This window comes from Marmota flaviventris, chromosome 9 (assembly GCF_047511675.1).
Source record: "Marmota flaviventris isolate mMarFla1 chromosome 9, mMarFla1.hap1, whole genome shotgun sequence".
NCBI lineage: Eukaryota > Metazoa > Chordata > Mammalia > Rodentia > Sciuridae > Marmota > Marmota flaviventris.
The window spans coordinates 92,936,726-92,955,072 of record NC_092506.1 but is presented as its reverse complement, the minus strand read 5'-3'; the positions used below and the strand labels follow the sequence as shown (position 1 = coordinate 92,955,072).

Here is an 18,347-nt window from a genome sequence, read left to right as displayed (position 1 = left end):
ACTCAGCAAGACCCTGTCTCTAAAAAAGAAAAAATATGTGTGTGTGTGTGTGTATGTGTATGTGTGTGTAAAGGCTGGGGTTATGGCTCAGTGGTTAAGCATCTCTGGCTTCAATTCCCAGTACCAAAAAAACAAAACAAAACAAAAACCCAAAACTCCAAACAAACAGAAAAACTACTTAGGCAAACTAAAAATATTATATGAAATTACCTTCAGACTATGTAAATAAGATGCATATATGAAACTTGAGTGAATTTTGTTTAAATTTAGGTCCATCTCTGAAATATCTGTTGTGTATTATATGCAAATATTCCAAAATCTGAAAAAATTCCAGAATCTGAAACATTTCTAGTACCAAACATTTTAGATAAGGAATAATCAATACATACTAAGTTTTATTATTTTGTTATTATTTTATAAAATACCCAAATTGTTGTTAGTGAAATTATTCTTTTAGACTTTTTATTTGATAAAATTAATGACATACATAGATTCTTAAGAGGTTTTGTTTGTAAGCTCATTGTTTTATTAATAGATCTGACTGCTACATTAAATCTGTTTGATTTATATCAGAGCGACTTTTTTATTCTTGGGTGAAACATGCAAAGTAATTATTTTAATACGTTTTGCCTTTATGATTGCTGATTTCAGGTCTTCCTGACATTTGTGATAGCATTTTGGAGAAATGGTTGAAGAAAGGTTACATTAAGCATAAACCTGATCAGTTGACTGTAAATCAGTATGAACCTGGGCATGGTAAGTATTTATTCTTTTAAAATACCAGTTATATATTTCAGAATTAAGAAGATTATATAACATTTTAAGATCAAAGGTATTTGATAGTTAGCTCAAACTCTTAACTTTGCTTATATTAAATATTTATTTTTATCTTAATTTCTTGCAAATCTACGCCTCAACCCCTTGAGGATCATTAGTCAAAAAGTCTTAAAAGACTGATATAAATTGATGTTAATGATTTTTTTTTTGTTTTGCCTCTCAACATTTTATTTAGAGAAGGAGGTGACTGCTTAAAACAGAAATATTCTATAATGAAAGAACTGAATAATTTAAAGAAGGGAAGAAAGTTAATTGGTTGAATGCCACTTTCTCTATTTGAGAATATAGAAGACAGTTCTAGGATGTCATGTTAGTGGAAAATCTTTAGGTCGTAGATTTTTTGCCTTTGTTAGCAACATCTTTATCTGATATTTGAAATAATCAAATAATTTTGAGGGTTTTATAAATGGCAATAGTTGATGTATTTTTTATTGCTTATTAACCTGTCTTTCTACTGGTTTGTAAACTTCTTGCAGACAGGGACTAAGTCTTGTTTTATATCTTTTCACTATTCTCTTAGTTTCTTTACTAAGAGGTACTCAATTAACAGATCGATAGATCAGTAGAGGAAGCCTTATCTTAATTATTAGATATGCTCAGTCTTCACACATGGCTATTGCCTTTATTCTCCAAGTACATGGGAATTCAGAATTCAAGGGAAGCAATGACACTTATTCATCTTTCACATCTTCCTCTTGGGCTGGGCTTGGATAAGTGTCCTAGTTAAGCACTGACTCCCAAGCCTTGATTGTAGAATTCTAATGGTACTTTATCATGAAGTTATTTTTAGTTTAGCTTTAAGTTTAATTTTGTTTAGTTACATTACCTTGTTTCCCTTTAACTAAAATTATAGTACCTTTTTGATAACCAATGTTTTCACCATAATTGCATGAGGCTGCATTTAGAATCATCTTAAATTTCCTACAAGGAAAAATGAAATGACATGTTATATTTTTTTATCTCAGGAATTCCTCCTCATATTGACACACACTCTGCTTTTGAGGATGAGATTGTTTCTCTCAGTTTGGGGTCAGAGGTAAATGTTCAAACATTTTTATTAGCTTTCAGCATGTGTCTTACTTTGGAACAATGTCTTTTTTATAAGATTATTCACATTCTTAATTAAAATGAATTAAGATTTTTAAATGATAAGTAAGGGCATCATTAGCACTTTATTTCTCATAGGACTAGGTATAATGGTATGCATCTGTAATCCCACTGACTCAGGAAGCTGAGGTGGGAGGATTGAAAGTTTGAGGCCAGACTCAGCAATTTAGTGAGATCCTGTCTCAAAATAAGAATTTAAAATGACTGGAGATGTAACTCAGTAGTAAAGTGTCTGTGGTTTTAATCCCTAGTACTGCACAAAAGTAAAACAAACAAACAAAAAATCTTAGAGAAAATGAAATTATCATATTCTCTCCCTTCAAATATCCAATGTTTTACCATCCTTCTTATCAAATACTAAGAAAAATTTAATTTTTACATATTTCACTTTAGCAGTTAAATGAAATCCAGATTTCCCTTGGTAGGTTGGCCAACTTTGGACCTACTGATGCTGCATTGCCATCTAGTGGCAAAAGACCATACCTGCAGGCCTTAGAAAAAAGACAAAACTAAAATGTGTCTGGAATTTTGATAAACTTTTTTACATATGTTACGTGATTAAATCCTTTCCCAAACTCTGAGCAGTAACAGGGTCTTATACACATTTTTTCCTGATGAATAAGAGGCTTATGTTTATTCACAGTTTCTGTAGCTGAACTTTGTTGAACTGCTAAAGAAGATATCAAAACCATGACTTAAAATGATATACGCAATTGCAAGAATTTTAGAGAGAAAAAAAATTAGAATTTTAAATCTAGAATAATCTTTAAAATATGGGAGTATCTAACCTAACTAGACATTGCTTCAAAATCTGATCTTGTACCTGGTTGAGTTTTTGTTTTAGTTTTCTTTCTTTTTTTTTTTAAACCATAGTTTAGTGCCCATCACTAGGTCTTCAGTGCTTTCACAATCTTTGCCGAGCTCCTGTGATCATGCTGATACTGTGGTTAAAGAATTAAGGCTGTTTGTTTGATATGACAAAACCATCTTATCAACTACACTTGTGGTTTCTTAATTTAGACTTTCAAAAATAATGAAGATGGGGAGAAAAAAGAAAGAGGTCTTCTCTGTGATTTATTTTTATTTTTGCCTCTTGTCTTTGCTTGTAGCTTTAGGAGATTGATTAAAAAAAAAATCTTTGTTTTTTCTTCCCAGCTGTGTAATCAGTTGAAAATGAGACCAAAGATGAATGGAAATTAGAGCATTAATTTTGCTACTAAGAAAGTGATAATAGGACATAACTGTAGATTTATGGCCAATTGGACTTGTAATACTTCACCTCTGAATTAGAGAAACATACTGACCTTGTCACTGGCACCTATCTTCCCCATAGAGACAGAGGCTACACCTATAACAGGGATGTCAAAGAGCTATGTTAGATCCTACAAACCAGCTGGTTCTGAAAAGAGGAAAGGAATGAGCCGGTTGAGTCTGTCTGCAGACTAACTGGTCAGCCAAGAGGTTACTTCTTTTCTGGAGAGTTGTGAGTGAAGGGGCAGAGAAAGCTAGGAATGTGCTTTCTACTTTTCACTTCTAGAGAAACTCCCCATTTAGCAGTTTTTCATTAAAAGTTATAAAGAAGGGAAATCTTACCCTTTAGTTGAGCTAAAAATCTGCTGCAATCATTATTTTCATTTGTTGTCTCTAGAAGCCTATAATTTTTAGCCACTAACAGGAATGATAGAGTTTTTGTTAGAGCCATCTTTGTAGTAGTTGGAAGATGTGCATATATTAATTTATGACAGGATTATTAGATTTTCTTTCAAAAGAACTTTTAAGGGTAAGTAAATGATATTGAGGAAAAAATGTTTATTATAAACATTTCATTTTATCATGCTATATAATACTGAGTCCTAAATTTGAACTTGTTTCACTGTAAGATGGGATTCATTACATTTCTTTCCTGGTTGAAGGATTATGATGGGAATAAAATGAGTTTAATGTAAGAGCAAATGTTCTTCAAACTCAGAGCAATTTGTACATGTAAAGGATTGTTAAGGTATGTGTCCTCTAGGGTTCTTTACTTGAAACCTTCACTTCTAGAACAAGATGTTCCCATGACCAGAAGTAGGATTTCAAGTGGTCATAGAAAGAAAGATGTCTTTCATTTTTTCTCTTTTCATTTTCTCACTCTGGTGCCCTGTGCTGTTCTACTTTGTTGTTGTTGTTATTTGTTTGTTTTTTGATGCTTTGTAATTACTTGAATTCTTCCCTAGATCCTTTTCCAGACATAGAATCTGGGTGCCACACCTTTGTCTCTATTTCTTTTTTTTGTCATCCTTGACATACTTAGTTGTTTTAAGAAATTTACTATAGTGCCTATACCAGTTTCTATTTCTTTGTAACCATTTTGTTAGTGGCATCATTGTTTTGGCCTCTTTTACACATTTTTTTTAAAAAAATTCTGTTTTGTTTATTGATTTTCCTTTGGTTAGAATCCTTTTGTTTATATTTAACTATTTTCTTTCCTTTTTCAGGAAATTTCTAAAATCTTTTTTGAATTTCCCCCCTCAGTAGTACTATGGATTGAATCCAGGGGCACTATCACTGAGCTATATCCCCAGCCCTTTTTATTTTTTTATTTTGAGACAGGGTCTCACTAAGCTTCCAAGACTGACTTTGAACTTGCATTTCTCCTACCTCAGCCTTCCAAGTCACTGGGATTACAGGTGTGCACAACTGTGCTCCACAAAGATTTCTCTTAATTCTTAAATGCTCCAACACAAGATGTTCCCAGAAGGTATTCTTAACTTTAATATCAATCTTACTCAAATGCCTTATTTTCATGACCAACTAACTACTTGAACTTCAATATCTCTAACAAGATGTGTGAACATTTTATAAACAGCCAAAGTAGTTTTTATTTTTTCAAATATGTTTTGCCTCTGCAACTAAGTTGTGATTTTCTTTAATGCTTTTGTACCTCCAAAAGTATTACAAATATTCATACATAAACTTCATGATATGTATATAAATGAGGATGCTTTTAGCTGCAAAAACAGCAAAAAACCCCCATAAAACAAAAACTGAATAAAATGATTATACAACAAAAGCAAGTTAATATCTCATATAACCAGGCAGGCTAAGTTCCAAAAGTTTCAATTTGTTGGCTTAGCTTAGTAATTTCTCCAAGGAACCATGTAGATTCTTTGCATTACAAATACTCAGGCTCCCCTACCCAAGGACTAGCTTGGGGAAATATCCAACAAGAGAATTATATGAGAATTATATGCACCCTGTGAAATCAATTAGGCTTTTGCATTTAAGTACTCCTTACTTAGTAGGTTTGTCCTACTGTAAATTGCATCTTGCCTTTGTTGGCCAGATGTTTTGAGAAATGCCCTTGCCATAAACCTCCTTGTAAACTAATACGCTTGTTGGGCAGTTACTCTTTAGAACAAATGCCGTAAGATTGGGTTAGCCAAAGGTGAAAGTGATCATATAATGTGCATTTATTTAAAATAGTACCAAACTTTTATTGAAAATAAGAAAGAAAATTTTTGACTGGATTATCTGTAAAAATGAAACAAAATTATGAAGATAGCTTTAAAAATCTTTTAAAATTTAACAATATTTTAGATTATGTTACAACTATAAGTTTATATTTAGAAAAAATAATAAGTCACATGAGCATTATTTTGGTATTGCTTTTCTGATAAAATATGACAATTTGATAGAAAATTTCTTTGTTTGTCATTTACAACTTAATTATAAAGGGAGCCTTTTTTCCCCAATGCAATTATTGAAGTCATTATCAGTTTTTCCAAGAGTTTGTCTTAAATCTCTGATATTCACATTTCATTTAAAAGCTTTGTGCATCACTGATGTCTTCATTGTAAAAGTCCTGGCTTTGTCAGATTTTCAAATCTTAGGCTTGCTTTATATGTTATTTAAATGATTCTCTGATTAAGAATGTTAGGAATGAAGGCTGGTTTTCTATATTTATAGTTTTCTTCCATATAAAACAAAACCTCAGATAGACTTCTATCTTTTGTAAGAATTGTGATTCCAATTTGTTCATATTTGCATTGCATTGGCTCATATTTGTAACATCAACATTCACTAAAAGGCTGACCAAAAGGGTTACAGCAGTGAGCATAAGTAGTAGCTGATGTTGAACAATGGTTTGGGCCATTATTAATTTTATAACAAGTTGATTGGTTTATCAGTGAATATTTCTTTTTGGACTTTTGCAACTCAGTGGGTTTGGATAATCCTGTACACGGGTAATGAAGATCCTATCTACTGAATGCTTACTACTAGGCAGCATCTTTCATTATATTGTCTGCTTTCTCTCTAGGCTTATGCTTTCTTTCAGTAAATAGCTGTTGAGTCCAGTATGATCTTCTTAGTAGGAAATTGAATATAAATTCTTTGTGAAATGTCTTGAAATACCCAGCCAAATGGTATGGTAGATTTCCTAGTCTTTTCAATTTGATCTTGCTATAGTTTGCCCAGCAGTATTCTCATTCTGGAGAATTCTTATCAGTTTTATCTATCAGGAATATCTTCTCTTTTAGGAGTTTATTGTTTTAATGGACAAATGTTCATTACTTTCTGATCTTTAGCACAAACTGGAAAAAGCACAGACCTTTTCATATACAGCTTAAAACAACAATTACAATCTGAACTCCAGACATACTGACTTTATCTACAGCCTTTAATTTAGCCCTAAGTATTTGCATTTATAAGTAATGTTTATAGACTCAGACACCAATCTCCTCTTTTTTTCTGGATTCCAAGTTTTAACTTATCTAAATGAAGCTCATTATTTTTGTCTTCAGCCTTTTACCTTCCATTGCCATTCTCTCATATAAAACAAAACAAATTTCTGCTCTCTCTGGGTTCCCTGCTCTGGTTAATGATCAATTCAGAACCTGGGAAATGTTCTTGACATATATTTTATTTTTTGTTGTTTGTGTGTGTGTGTTTCTGGGGATTGCACCCAGGGCCTCATTCGTGTTAAGCTCTATCACTGAGCTACATTCCCAGTCCTATAAATTTTACTCTTAAGTACTGCATTATTGCATCTAATGTCTTCTTTGTAGAACAGCTTTACAGAGGTAAAATTAACATACAATAAGCTGCACTTATTTAATATGAGACAGCTTTACTACACTCAAAATAATCAAAAAGAATGAATATATATATATATATAATTCTCTAAAGTTTCTGTATGCATTTATTTCTTCAGCAAAAAGAGGGATACAAACATATTTTCAGTCTTTATCCTATCCCCCTAATACCTCCTACCCCCCATGTTAGACCAGAATATCCAATGTTCTGAAAACATTTTAGTTTGTTTTCTTTTTGGGGGGTGGGAGGTGGGAGGGGTACAGGGGATTGAACTCAGGAGCACTGGACCACTGAGCCACATCCTCAGCCCTATTTTGTATTTTATTTAGAGAAAGGTCTCACCGAGTTGCTTAATACTTCAGCATTGCTGAGTCTGGCTTTGTACTTGATCCTTCAGCCTCAGCCTCCTGAGCTGCTGGGATTACACGCATGTGCCACCGTGCCCGACTAGCTTTTTTTTTTTTTTCTTTCTTTTTTACGGTGCCTAGGGGTGGGTGCTTTGCCACTGAACCACACCTTCAGCCCTTTTTATTTTCTTATTTTGAGACAGGGTTTCACTAAGTCACTGAGACTAGTCTAGTACTTACAATCCTCCTGCTTTAACCTCCCAAGTCACTGGGATTGCAGGCAAGACTTTGGCTTTAATTTTTTTTTTCTTTTTTCTTTTGTTTTTTATAGTTTTATTTTGATGGGCCTGCTTATTCTGCTAATTTTGATATTTTTTTTATTCTTTTATTTTATTTTTATTTGGCTTCTTGAATCTGTGGGTTGGTTTTGTCCATCAGTTTTGTAAATCTCAGACATTGTCTCTGTCCCATTTTCTCTCTTTATTTACCTTTTCTTTATATTCTTTATTTTACTTTTCCTATTCTTATATGTTTTATTTTATTTCTTCATGCTTCATCCCAGATAATATCCTGTATCACTAATTCTTTCTTTTGACATGTTTAATTTGTTCTTAAACCCATTCATTGAAGTCTTAATTTAATTCATGGTATTGTTCTGTTTTAGCATACTTGTTTTGTGTCTCCTTTTATAATTTCCATTCCCTGATGAAGTATTCAAGCTTAGCGTTTATATCTTTGAACATGGTACACATGTTTGTTTTATAGCCTGTGTTTGATATTTAAATATTTGAGGTCTCTCTGATTCTTTTTTTTCCCCTTTGCTAGACTGTCTTTTTGTACCTTGGCTTATTCTAATTAAGAATGTCTGTGATGAAGGCTGTTTTGTATATTTATAGAAAGCTCATAGATGATTGTGTTATTTAGCTGAGATTTTGGACAGTGGAGTTAGAAAATGCTGAAATGTTAATATCACATGGTATAGTTCCAATTCCAAAGACAAGAAATTTCAGACTTATTCTTTCAGAGAAAGATTAGAAATGAATTAATTTAGGCTCCGAATGACAGTTTGAATCATCATTCAATTTATATCCTAATGCAATGCTGGAAACTGAAAAAGTTAAAGCCTATATGTTTTATTTTCAGATCCTTGTGTGTTCCTACTGGAACTGAATTCAGCATGGAACAAGTCAGGAAACTTGGGTTCTAGCTCATCTCTTATATTAATAACTTTTAATTGACTAAGGAGAGATAACTTCCTTTTTGTGTTTTCTGTCTTATATTGCAGTTGGCATACAATACTTGCATTTAATTGTCACAGGGAGTTGGTAAGCATTTAGTACAAATAATAGCAGCTACTATTGCTTTTTTCATCACTGTCAATGCTGCTATTGCTATCATCATCATTGCCAGCAACTACCTGTTCTATGCTTGGGATGTGGTAGATGCTATAAGTGACCTTTTTCTTATGGGAACAATCTAGTGCCTCAGGAACAGATATACCCCTGACTGTTGTTCTTTGTTCCTCTAGATGTCTTTTTTTGGTTATATGTATATATGAATCTGTTGATTTATTTTGCTTAAGGAAAAAGGTCCATACAATATACAAATGGAATTTAGGAAGCCTTCTGTCCAAAAGATACACCACTGTATTCTTTCAAATTAAGTATTTATAATTAATTAATTCAAAAATCCTTCTAGAATATAATACACTAGATAAGCTATAATGAGTAAATAGGGATAAAATTTTAAAAGTTTATATTTTTTAAACTAAAATGTTTCATTACTTCTTTAGCCTTATATATAAAGTGGTTTGTCACTGACATTTTTGAGACCCCATCTTTGGATGCTGGTTCGTTTTCCACAAACAAATGAAGCCACAGTGTAATTAATGAGAGCTCATAGCAAATGGTCTCAGTGTAAACACATAAGCATGAGCATATTATCTTTTAGGCATTTAAACCAAGCATTTATAATATTTAATATGCAATGGTATCTAAAGTATCTCCTTGAGCATCTTTTATTTTTCACATTAATTTTTCTATTATGCAGTGGGCATTTTGCTCTCCATTGTACCATTTGGCAATTGCATTTAGACTGTTGAGCTAAAAGATGTCTTCTGTTTTTATTTTATATTACACTGGAGCTTAGCTAGACAAGAAAGTTCAAAATCATCTGTAATTGGGGTTGAAGAGGATAAGATGGTATAATTTATTCATTCTGCAGCTGAGACTGACTTTTGGAAGGCAGAGTTATGTTTGAAAGGTAGAATTGGCTGATTTGTGCTATAGTGTTAGTGTTTTATTTTTAAAATTTTTGACCTATATAATATTGCTTGTTTCACATATGCACACTGCAGGCATGTTCCTTGATATGTGTCCTAAATGCGTGTGTAGTACCTGATCAACTGAGAAAGTTTTTACATCATAAGCATCAAATGAAGTTCTGCCTTTCATATTCTTTCTTAGTAGCAATGAGAATTGAGTGCCTTTGGATTGCACTGTATTTAGCTGTTGCACTTGCTGTTAAGGGCTTATTCGCCCATATTGTAGGGCACTATCTAATTTTCATGTCCAGATGGGTGTGATTTTTTCCATTCTCATGACCAGAATAGAGAGGCCTATATTTTTTAGAAATTGATGTTGTCTAAAGGACAAGGAAGCAAAGCTTGTTTTTTATTTTTGTCATTTTCAAATGGGAGGTCCTATATGATAATTTCAGGGTGCATCGGTGACATTTTTCTCTTTTCCTTTTGGTTTCACTAGACTTGGTATTTTGGGGATTCCAACTTTCAAACAATTTAATCAAATGGATTCAAGTCTCCAATGTGGGTTGTTGAAAAAAACAATTTATTATTATTATTTTTTAAAACATACTTTGCCAGTAAGAACCAGGAAAGAGAAATAGGTTTGTTGCAGGTCTTGATTTTAATTTGTCTTAAAGGAGCAGGCTATGTGCTATACATAGAAGTTTTAAAGGCCACTGAAATCAGCCATTGGTTTTCATTGGTGTCTATTTCTCTGTCATAGAAAAATATGGCATAACCAACAAACTTCTCTTCCAACTACTCTTCAGCATAGCAGTATGTTCTTGTGGGAGCACCATCTTTTGTTGAGAGACAAAAAACTATATTTGTTTTACTAAAAATGCTCCCAATTCCTCTGATTACCTACAGTAGACAAATTAGCTCTTTAAATGGTGGGACTATAAATTCGTAAGTCCAGGGAAAATACATAAACATATTTTTGGCACAGCTATATTTTGTAGTTCTGATAATTTTTATGTAGTTTTTAAAATATATAATTCTAATCTTATATCCTTGCAATTTTGAGTCTGTCTTCTCTTTTTCTTCTTTTCTTTCCCACTTATCCAGACATGGTGGACATGTCTGTCCATATCAAGGTATGTGGAGTCTCTTCTTTGCTGTTATTTCATTTTGGTCAAATTAAGATATTAGCACAATCTAGAAGATTTAAAATTGGTAGTTTGTGGGAAACAGTGGACTTCAATCTATGAAATATCTTCTCTAAATAATGAAGTAATTTCTGGCTTTAGCTTTAAAATTTTTTTTTTAGTTGTAGATGGAAAAATATCTTTATTTATTTATTTTTATGTGGTGCTGAGGCTCAAACCCAGTACCTCACACGTGCAAGGCACGTGCTTTACCACTGAGCCACAACCCTAGCCCCCAGCTTTTATCATTCTTTGTGAATCACATGTCATTCTTTACATCATATTGTCACTTTTCCACATATTCTTCAGGGTTTCTCTTAATAGGTTAATGATTTCAGTCTATTTCTAACCATTAAGGATCAAGATTAAGTTTGTCTTCTTTTCAGAAGTATGCCCAGTGACGATATGTCCTTCATTTTCCTGTTTGGCCAACGTGGAGATCTGTTCCTTCTTTTATGTACTAATGAATCTTATTTTTTTTCTAATGAATTTTATTTTTTCTTGGGTGATAGAGTGATAACTGTATCTGAAATGTTCATTCTGTTGCATTTTGGATGTGTAAAGTTGTAAAAGATCAGAATGTCTAAGATATTTGTTTATTTGTTTGAACTGAATATTGTCCTCAGTCATGCCCACAAGTTTCTGGGGATTTGGTCTTTATTGACTCTGCCATCTTGGAAAGTAGAGAAATAGGTTAAACTAAAAATAATAATTGGAAAGGGCTCCTGTACATCTGAGCTGTCCCATGGCAGAATGATTCAGCAGTTGCAGGGGAATGTTATTCAGTGCATTATAGTTTCTAAGAGCATTTGCAATAAAGTAATCAGGCTCCCCTGGCTGGTCATGCTCTTATGCTTATTTGCATTCCTAGCTCAGGTGCTTTCTGAATGTGAGGCCTTTGGTCAAGTCCTCTTCATGCACCTCTGCCAAAACCTTCTTGTTGGGGGATGAGTGGCAAACCTAGAAGACACCTTTTCTCACTGGTCTTCGTACTCATGACTTTTGAACTCCTAGTCCTTCTCCTTCATCTTTTCTATCCCTGGGTTCATAAAACTGTTAGAGCCTTCTGTTTGGGGTTTAAGTTGAACAATTTTATAGGTAGCTTATAGAATTCTATAGGTGTCTTATATATAGGATAATGCAACATAATGGGTTAGTAAATATTTGTTTGATGAATGAATTGGAGTCTCATTTTCTGGAATATTTTCCTATCACAATGTGGGATACAGATGACTGTCTTTAATAAAATGATAAACATGATGATTATTCTTTTCTATATGTGGAACTTAGCTTTTATTCAGAAAATTGAATCCCATACACATTGGTTGAAAATGGGCCATAGTCAGGTGGATTTCTTCCCCCTTTCCCTCAGTAATATATTATAAAAATTTTCATGTGGAAAAGTTGAAAGAATTGTAGAGTAAAGATCTATGTACACACTACCTAAATTCTAAAAGTATCATTTTAAAACTTTTGTTTTATCAAATATCTATCCATCCATCACTTCATTACTTCTTTATTTATACATTTCAAGAAAGTTGCAGGTATCAGTACACATCATCCCTAAAAACTTCAGAATTAATCTGTAGTGTTTATGAATAGAATGCTTTTAGAGTATAACTATATGAAATTACATATATCACCTTACATTACTTTCCACAATTAGATTGAAAGAATAGGTGAGAATGGGGAAAAGAATCAGCTTAGATCTGTATAATTCCTTATAGTTTTCAGAGAATTTTCATGTGGCTTATGTAGTTTGGTCCAATATTATTAATAATAGCATTAATAACATTTATTGAATACTAACTTTGTCCCAGGTACTTTGCTGAGTTTATCTCTAAGAAAGGTATTTCTTCATCCCACTTAATACTTTGTTATATTTATTTTTCAAATGGCTTGTTCAATTAATATATTTTTCATCCCTATGGCATGCCTTTTTATTTCACATTTGTCAGCTGCTGCTATTTTAGTTGAAGTCTGGTGTTTGATAGGCTACTAGGACAAAAAAGATTTTATGGGTGTAGTATCTTTACAAGTTGCCGTTCTGAATAATATTTGAGTATAACTTAGGAAAAGTGGGTGAAAAATTTCCTGTTTTCTCTAATCATCTCTTATTAATCAGCATCCAATTCCAGTATGTTGCATGACTTTCAAGGTGCAAAATGGGTTACATTAGAATCTGTATTTAATCGTTACTTTTCCTTAGATTATTAATTGTTAGCATTCTAGAGATAATAAAAATAACAGCTACAATTTGTGTATTTACTATGTGTCATGTCTCTTAGCACCACATAAGATTAAATAAAAGTATTGTGTCCATTTACAAATAAAAAAATAAAATTATAAATGTTAAAAAACAGTAAATAAAAGATTAAAATTCTAAGTGTAAAAAGAAAGGCCATAGATGCCCCCAGGTTTCTAGGAGAATTGAACCCAGAAGTCCCAATGTGTAGACATGATCCTATTTATGTCTATTACATATTTAATCATATAGCAATTCTATAAGAGCTGAGAAAGCCAGGGCACAAAGAGGTTAAATGGCTTGTCCCGGTTCATGTGGCTAGTAAATGGAAGAGCCAGGATGTGAGCGTTTCAGCTCCAAAGCCTTTGTGTTTGACCATTACCCTAGGTTTTCCATGGTATGATCCTCAGATTACCTGCTTTATAATTTCTTGGGGTGATTGTTAGAAATGCAGATTCCTGAACCTTACTTTAGACAGATTAACTCTGAATTTCTACGGATGAATTTTTTTTTTTTTTCATTCATTTGACTATTCTGCATGAAAGTTTGAGAACCACTGTGCTGTACTTTTCTATAAGCATAATTTTTTTTTAATATGTTAGCCTAGAAAATAGGCCAGAATGAATAAATCACCCTTATCCTTGGAGTATATGAAATTTTGTATTGACTTTATGTTTTTGTTTTTGCTTCAAGATTGTTATGGATTTTAAGCATCCAGATGGTGTCACAGTACAAGTTATGTTGCCTCGTCGGAGTTTGCTAGTGATGACAGGAGAATCTAGATACCTTTGGACTCATGGGTATGTATATTGAAATGACCCTGATGTCAGGATGTCTTTTGCTTTGTGAGAGTTCTTGTTCTTCTCTGTCTGAGCCACTGGATCATGCCTGCACTTTGGGGCTTCTGGGTTCAATTCTACTAGGAACCTAGGGCCATCTATGGCCTTTCTTTTTACACTTAGAATTTTAATTTTTTACTCATTGTTTTTAACATTTATGATTTTTTTTTAGTTGTAAATGGACACAATACCTTTATTTTATTTATTCTTATGTGGTGCTAAGGATCGAACCCAGTGCCTCGCACATGCTAGGCAAACAATCTACCACTGAGCTACAACCCCAGCTCTATGATGTTATTTTAAACATTTTAAAATCTTTTTATTTTGGGAAAAATTAAAATTTAAAGTAGAGTTGGAAGCATAGTGAAGTGAACTCCCTTCACCTTTTACCTAGATTTATCAGTTGGGAACATTCTGCCACATCTGTTATTTCTTTCTCACATTTATTATTATTTTTTGCTGAATCATTTGAAAATTATATCATGACCCTTTATCTTTACATGCTTCATTATGTGTTTCCTGAAAACAAGGTCCATATCTATATCAGGGGTTAGCCAACTATGGCTTATGGGCCAAATTTAATTCTGTTTCTATGCAGCATTGAGCTAAGAATGAATTTTATATTTCCAAAGGGTTTTAAAATGGAAAACAATGGGGAATTTTCAACAGAATCTATATGTGGCCTTCAATGCCTGAAATGTTTATTGTCTGGCTCTTTATGGAATGAGTTTGCTTATCCATGTTTAATAAAACCATAGTGTAACACTCAAATTCAGAAAATCTAATATTGATAAAATACTTATATATAATCCATATTCAGGTTTTGCTAGTTGTAAGACAAAGTGCTTTATACCAAGCTTTCTCTCAGTTCGGGATTCAGTTCATGATTCTACATCACATTTATTTGCTAATTTTATTTAATCTTTATTTTGAAACACTTCCTCAACTTTTCTTTGTCCTTCATGATGTTTGGTTCTTTTGAAGAGGCCAATTGTGTTGTAGAATGCTCCTTGAGTTTGATTTAATCTGAATCTAAAGAAATACATTATATGCTTTTGGTAGGAATGCACTTTTAGCCTTTTGAGAAGAGAGTACTGCTACGATTTATATCTATTATCACTTAAAATGTTGCTGAGTTATGTACTTATTTTGTTCTGCTTGGAGGTTTTAGCTGACACATTTTTATAAAAATTCATGGAAGTGATCATGTAAATGAATTTGTAACCTCTCTTAAATGTGAGCCATAAAAAAGATGGCCTGATTTTGTGCACTGGTGCTTAAATTTATTTGATTCTTTTCATGGCTACTAAAATGTTCATAACTTAAAATAAATGAAAATGGTGATCTAATCCATTGGTTTTACGTATTCTTGGAATTTTGAATGTAATGACATTTTATTTTTTGGGTACAAGCATTTTTGCTGTCACTAATGTTTAAGCTTAAGAGTAATGCTTTTATAAAAAATGCAAAATAAGAAATTACTGTCCATATAGTAAGAAAATATTTCCATCTACTTTTGGTAACGATACAGATTCTTCTAAAACATCATTTTGATCATATTTATCCTGTTGTTGAAAGTATATCATGCCTTTAAATGTTAATATTTATTTCTGGAAGGTTGGATTATAAGTGATATTTATTTTTAATCTTGGCTGTAGACTCAAAAATCCTTCTTAATATTTTTTTAGGGGAAAACCCCTCAGCATTATTATTATTATTATTATTATTAACTGTGGATTGAACTCAGGGGTACTTTATCTCTGAGCTACATTCCCAGCCCTTTTTATTTTTTGAGACAGGGTCTCATTGAGTTCTTTAGGACCTTGCTAAGTTGCTGAGGCTGACCTCTAACTTGGCGATCTTCTTGCCTCAGCCTCCCAAGTTGCTGGGATTACAGTTGTGCACCACCATCCCCAGTATTATTTTTGAAGGCTGTCATTGACCTCATTGCCTGTAATGTGACTGTATAATTTTGTGTGTTTGTGTGTGTGTGTGTGGAGGGGGGGTGTTCAAAAGAGAGAGAGAGAGACAGAGAGAGAGAGAGAGAGAGAGAGAAATAAGAGAAGGAGGGAAGCAAAGAGATCAGGAGAGAGAAAAGAGAGAGAAGAAACAATATCCCAGCTATTTAGATGTTTATCAGAATCTTTGGTGAAAGGGAAATAGACTGAAAAAGCATATTTAATATACCTTAAAACTATATAAACATATTGATTAAAAACTTTATTTCTATTCTGAAATAAAAAAGCACTGTGGAGAGTCATAGATTTGAAAAAGCTTAATGCTGCCCTATAATATTAATTTCAAATACCTTAATCTTATTTCAATTTGATGAAACTCAAATTTATTAATTTACATGTCCTAAATCAAAGTTGGCAAACCAGTAGCATGTGAATAAACTTAACAGTCTGAAATGTTCTGTTTGACTGGTACGGGATGGTTCACATGATTTGTTCTGTTTTAATTATGTACATACAAGAATCATGAGCTTTCATATAAAATTTGAGTTTTTAGCTTCTTCTGAAAACTGAAAAGTTCTGTCAATACTGGGCCACATATTGATTGGTAGCAATAATGGAGACTGAATATCAATGTCATTTTTTAGGTGGTGGCTACTTTTCCAGTTTTCTACAGTTCTACCCTTTTCTATTACTCCTGGATCAAAAACTGAGTAACAATTTTTATTTATCACTGTGCTTGTTAATATTGTTTTTATGTTATAATAGAATTAAATAAAAATTAAATATTTCCTGAACTAATATATGTTTTTTTAATATTTATTTTTTAATTGTAGGTAGGCACAATACCTTTATTTTATTTTTATGTGGTACTGAGGATTGAACCTAGTCCCTCACACATGCTAGACAAGCGCTCTACCTCTGAACCACAACCCTAGCCATCATGTTTGTTTTAAGAAAAGTAGGAAATGGAAAACTAGACTGAATGAGAATATGTATTCCCAGAAAATGGAAGATAATACTCTGCTTTATTAAAATGAAAATTATTCCTATATGTATAAGAGCAGACAATGTGTTTCTAAATAAATCTACCTGCTTCATTTTATTTGTTACACGACTGTCCTTGGGAGGCATTAATTCATGAGATTTCATGAACTCTTCTTTTAAATTATTTGTTGAGAGCTTGGATTGTAGCTCAGTGGATGAGTGCTTATCTAGCATGTATAAGAGACCCTGTGTTCAATCCCTAGTACAGGAAGGAAAAAAAAATGTGTATTTAAATTATTTTTGGAATATTTTCTTTGTATCAATTATTGTTCTGAAAGCTTTACATCTATTAACTCATTTAATTTTTACAATCGTAGTGGGAAGTTGTTCCATAGTTTTGTCTTCATTTTTAAAGGAAATTGACACATAAAGAAGTTAAATAACTTGCACAGTCACAAAGCCAGGAAGTGGCAAGCCAAGATCAGCAGCCAATTTGGCTTTAGAATCGGTGCTCTTAATCACGGTTCTAGTTTGTTCCCTTCCTCTGAACTTATACTGTGCCTTCACACTCACACTGTCAACCCTCAGAACAGTATGTTTCATTTTCCTTTCCATTTACTCTGTTTACACTCAACTTTTGCTTCCTTTTTAATTTATAAAACTTTTCCTATATTAGCTTGAAATAATTGATTCCTTACTTTCCTGAGGACTGTGTTGTCTCCTACTACCTCTTCTATTATATTGGATTATTATTTAAAATGTTTTTATCTTTTTATTGAATATTTTCCCAATTAGATTATAATTTGAGCATGGGGAAAAATAAAAATTTTTAGTGATGTGTAAAGAAATCATTATTTTAACATGGAGGTTACCTATCTCTAAAAATCTGAGATTGGTATCAAAAGCAGTTAAAAGCTATTTGGCCTTCAGTAATTGACTTAAAAGTGCTGTAATAGAGAACTTCTTAACCCCCAAGAGAGGGATTTAGTTTGTTAACAAAAAAAAGAGTTTCAAGACACTCATCTTATAAAAAATTCTCATGTTCAACCTCATAGTTTTAATATTTTTAGCTATTAGAGTAACATATATTTAGGCAATGATTGCTTGCTTTTCCTTCTTAAAAATTGCCCTTAGCACAAGCTCTTTTAGTTTTCATTTTTTAATTCTCTTTTTTAAAAGATATTTTTATTAATGCCTTATGGTTATGCATAATAGTGGGTTCATTTTTACATGCATGGAATTTATTTGTCTCCATTTCAGTCCCCAGTACTTCCTCTTTCCCTCCTTTTCCCTTAAAAATATATTTAATATACACAATATTAACAATATAATTTGGCCAATATCACTTTCCAGCACTTCCCCCTCTCCCTCTCTTGGTCCCTTTCTTTACTGATCTCCCTTTGATTTTCACGAGACACCCCTGCCCTCCGCCACACCTTTCTTATTTCCTCTCTAGCTTTCACATTACTAGAGAAAACATACAATCTTTGACCTTCTGAGTTTG

General features: G+C 32.6%; 1 protein-coding gene across 3 annotated transcripts in view; it reads left to right on the top strand.

Annotated features, from left to right (window-relative positions):
* The window catches only part of Alkbh8 (alkB homolog 8, tRNA methyltransferase), a 50,871-nt gene that overhangs the window by 13,360 nt on the left and 19,164 nt on the right, over positions 1-18,347 (top strand). For all 3 annotated transcript variants that reach the window (XM_071616667.1, XM_071616668.1, XM_027930590.2), the window contains exons 6-8: positions 652-756; positions 1,803-1,873; positions 13,756-13,862. In XM_071616667.1, coding sequence (XP_071472768.1) covers positions 652-756; positions 1,803-1,873; positions 13,756-13,862 — 283 coding nt within the window. The remainder of the gene's footprint in view (positions 1-651; positions 757-1,802; positions 1,874-13,755; positions 13,863-18,347) is intronic.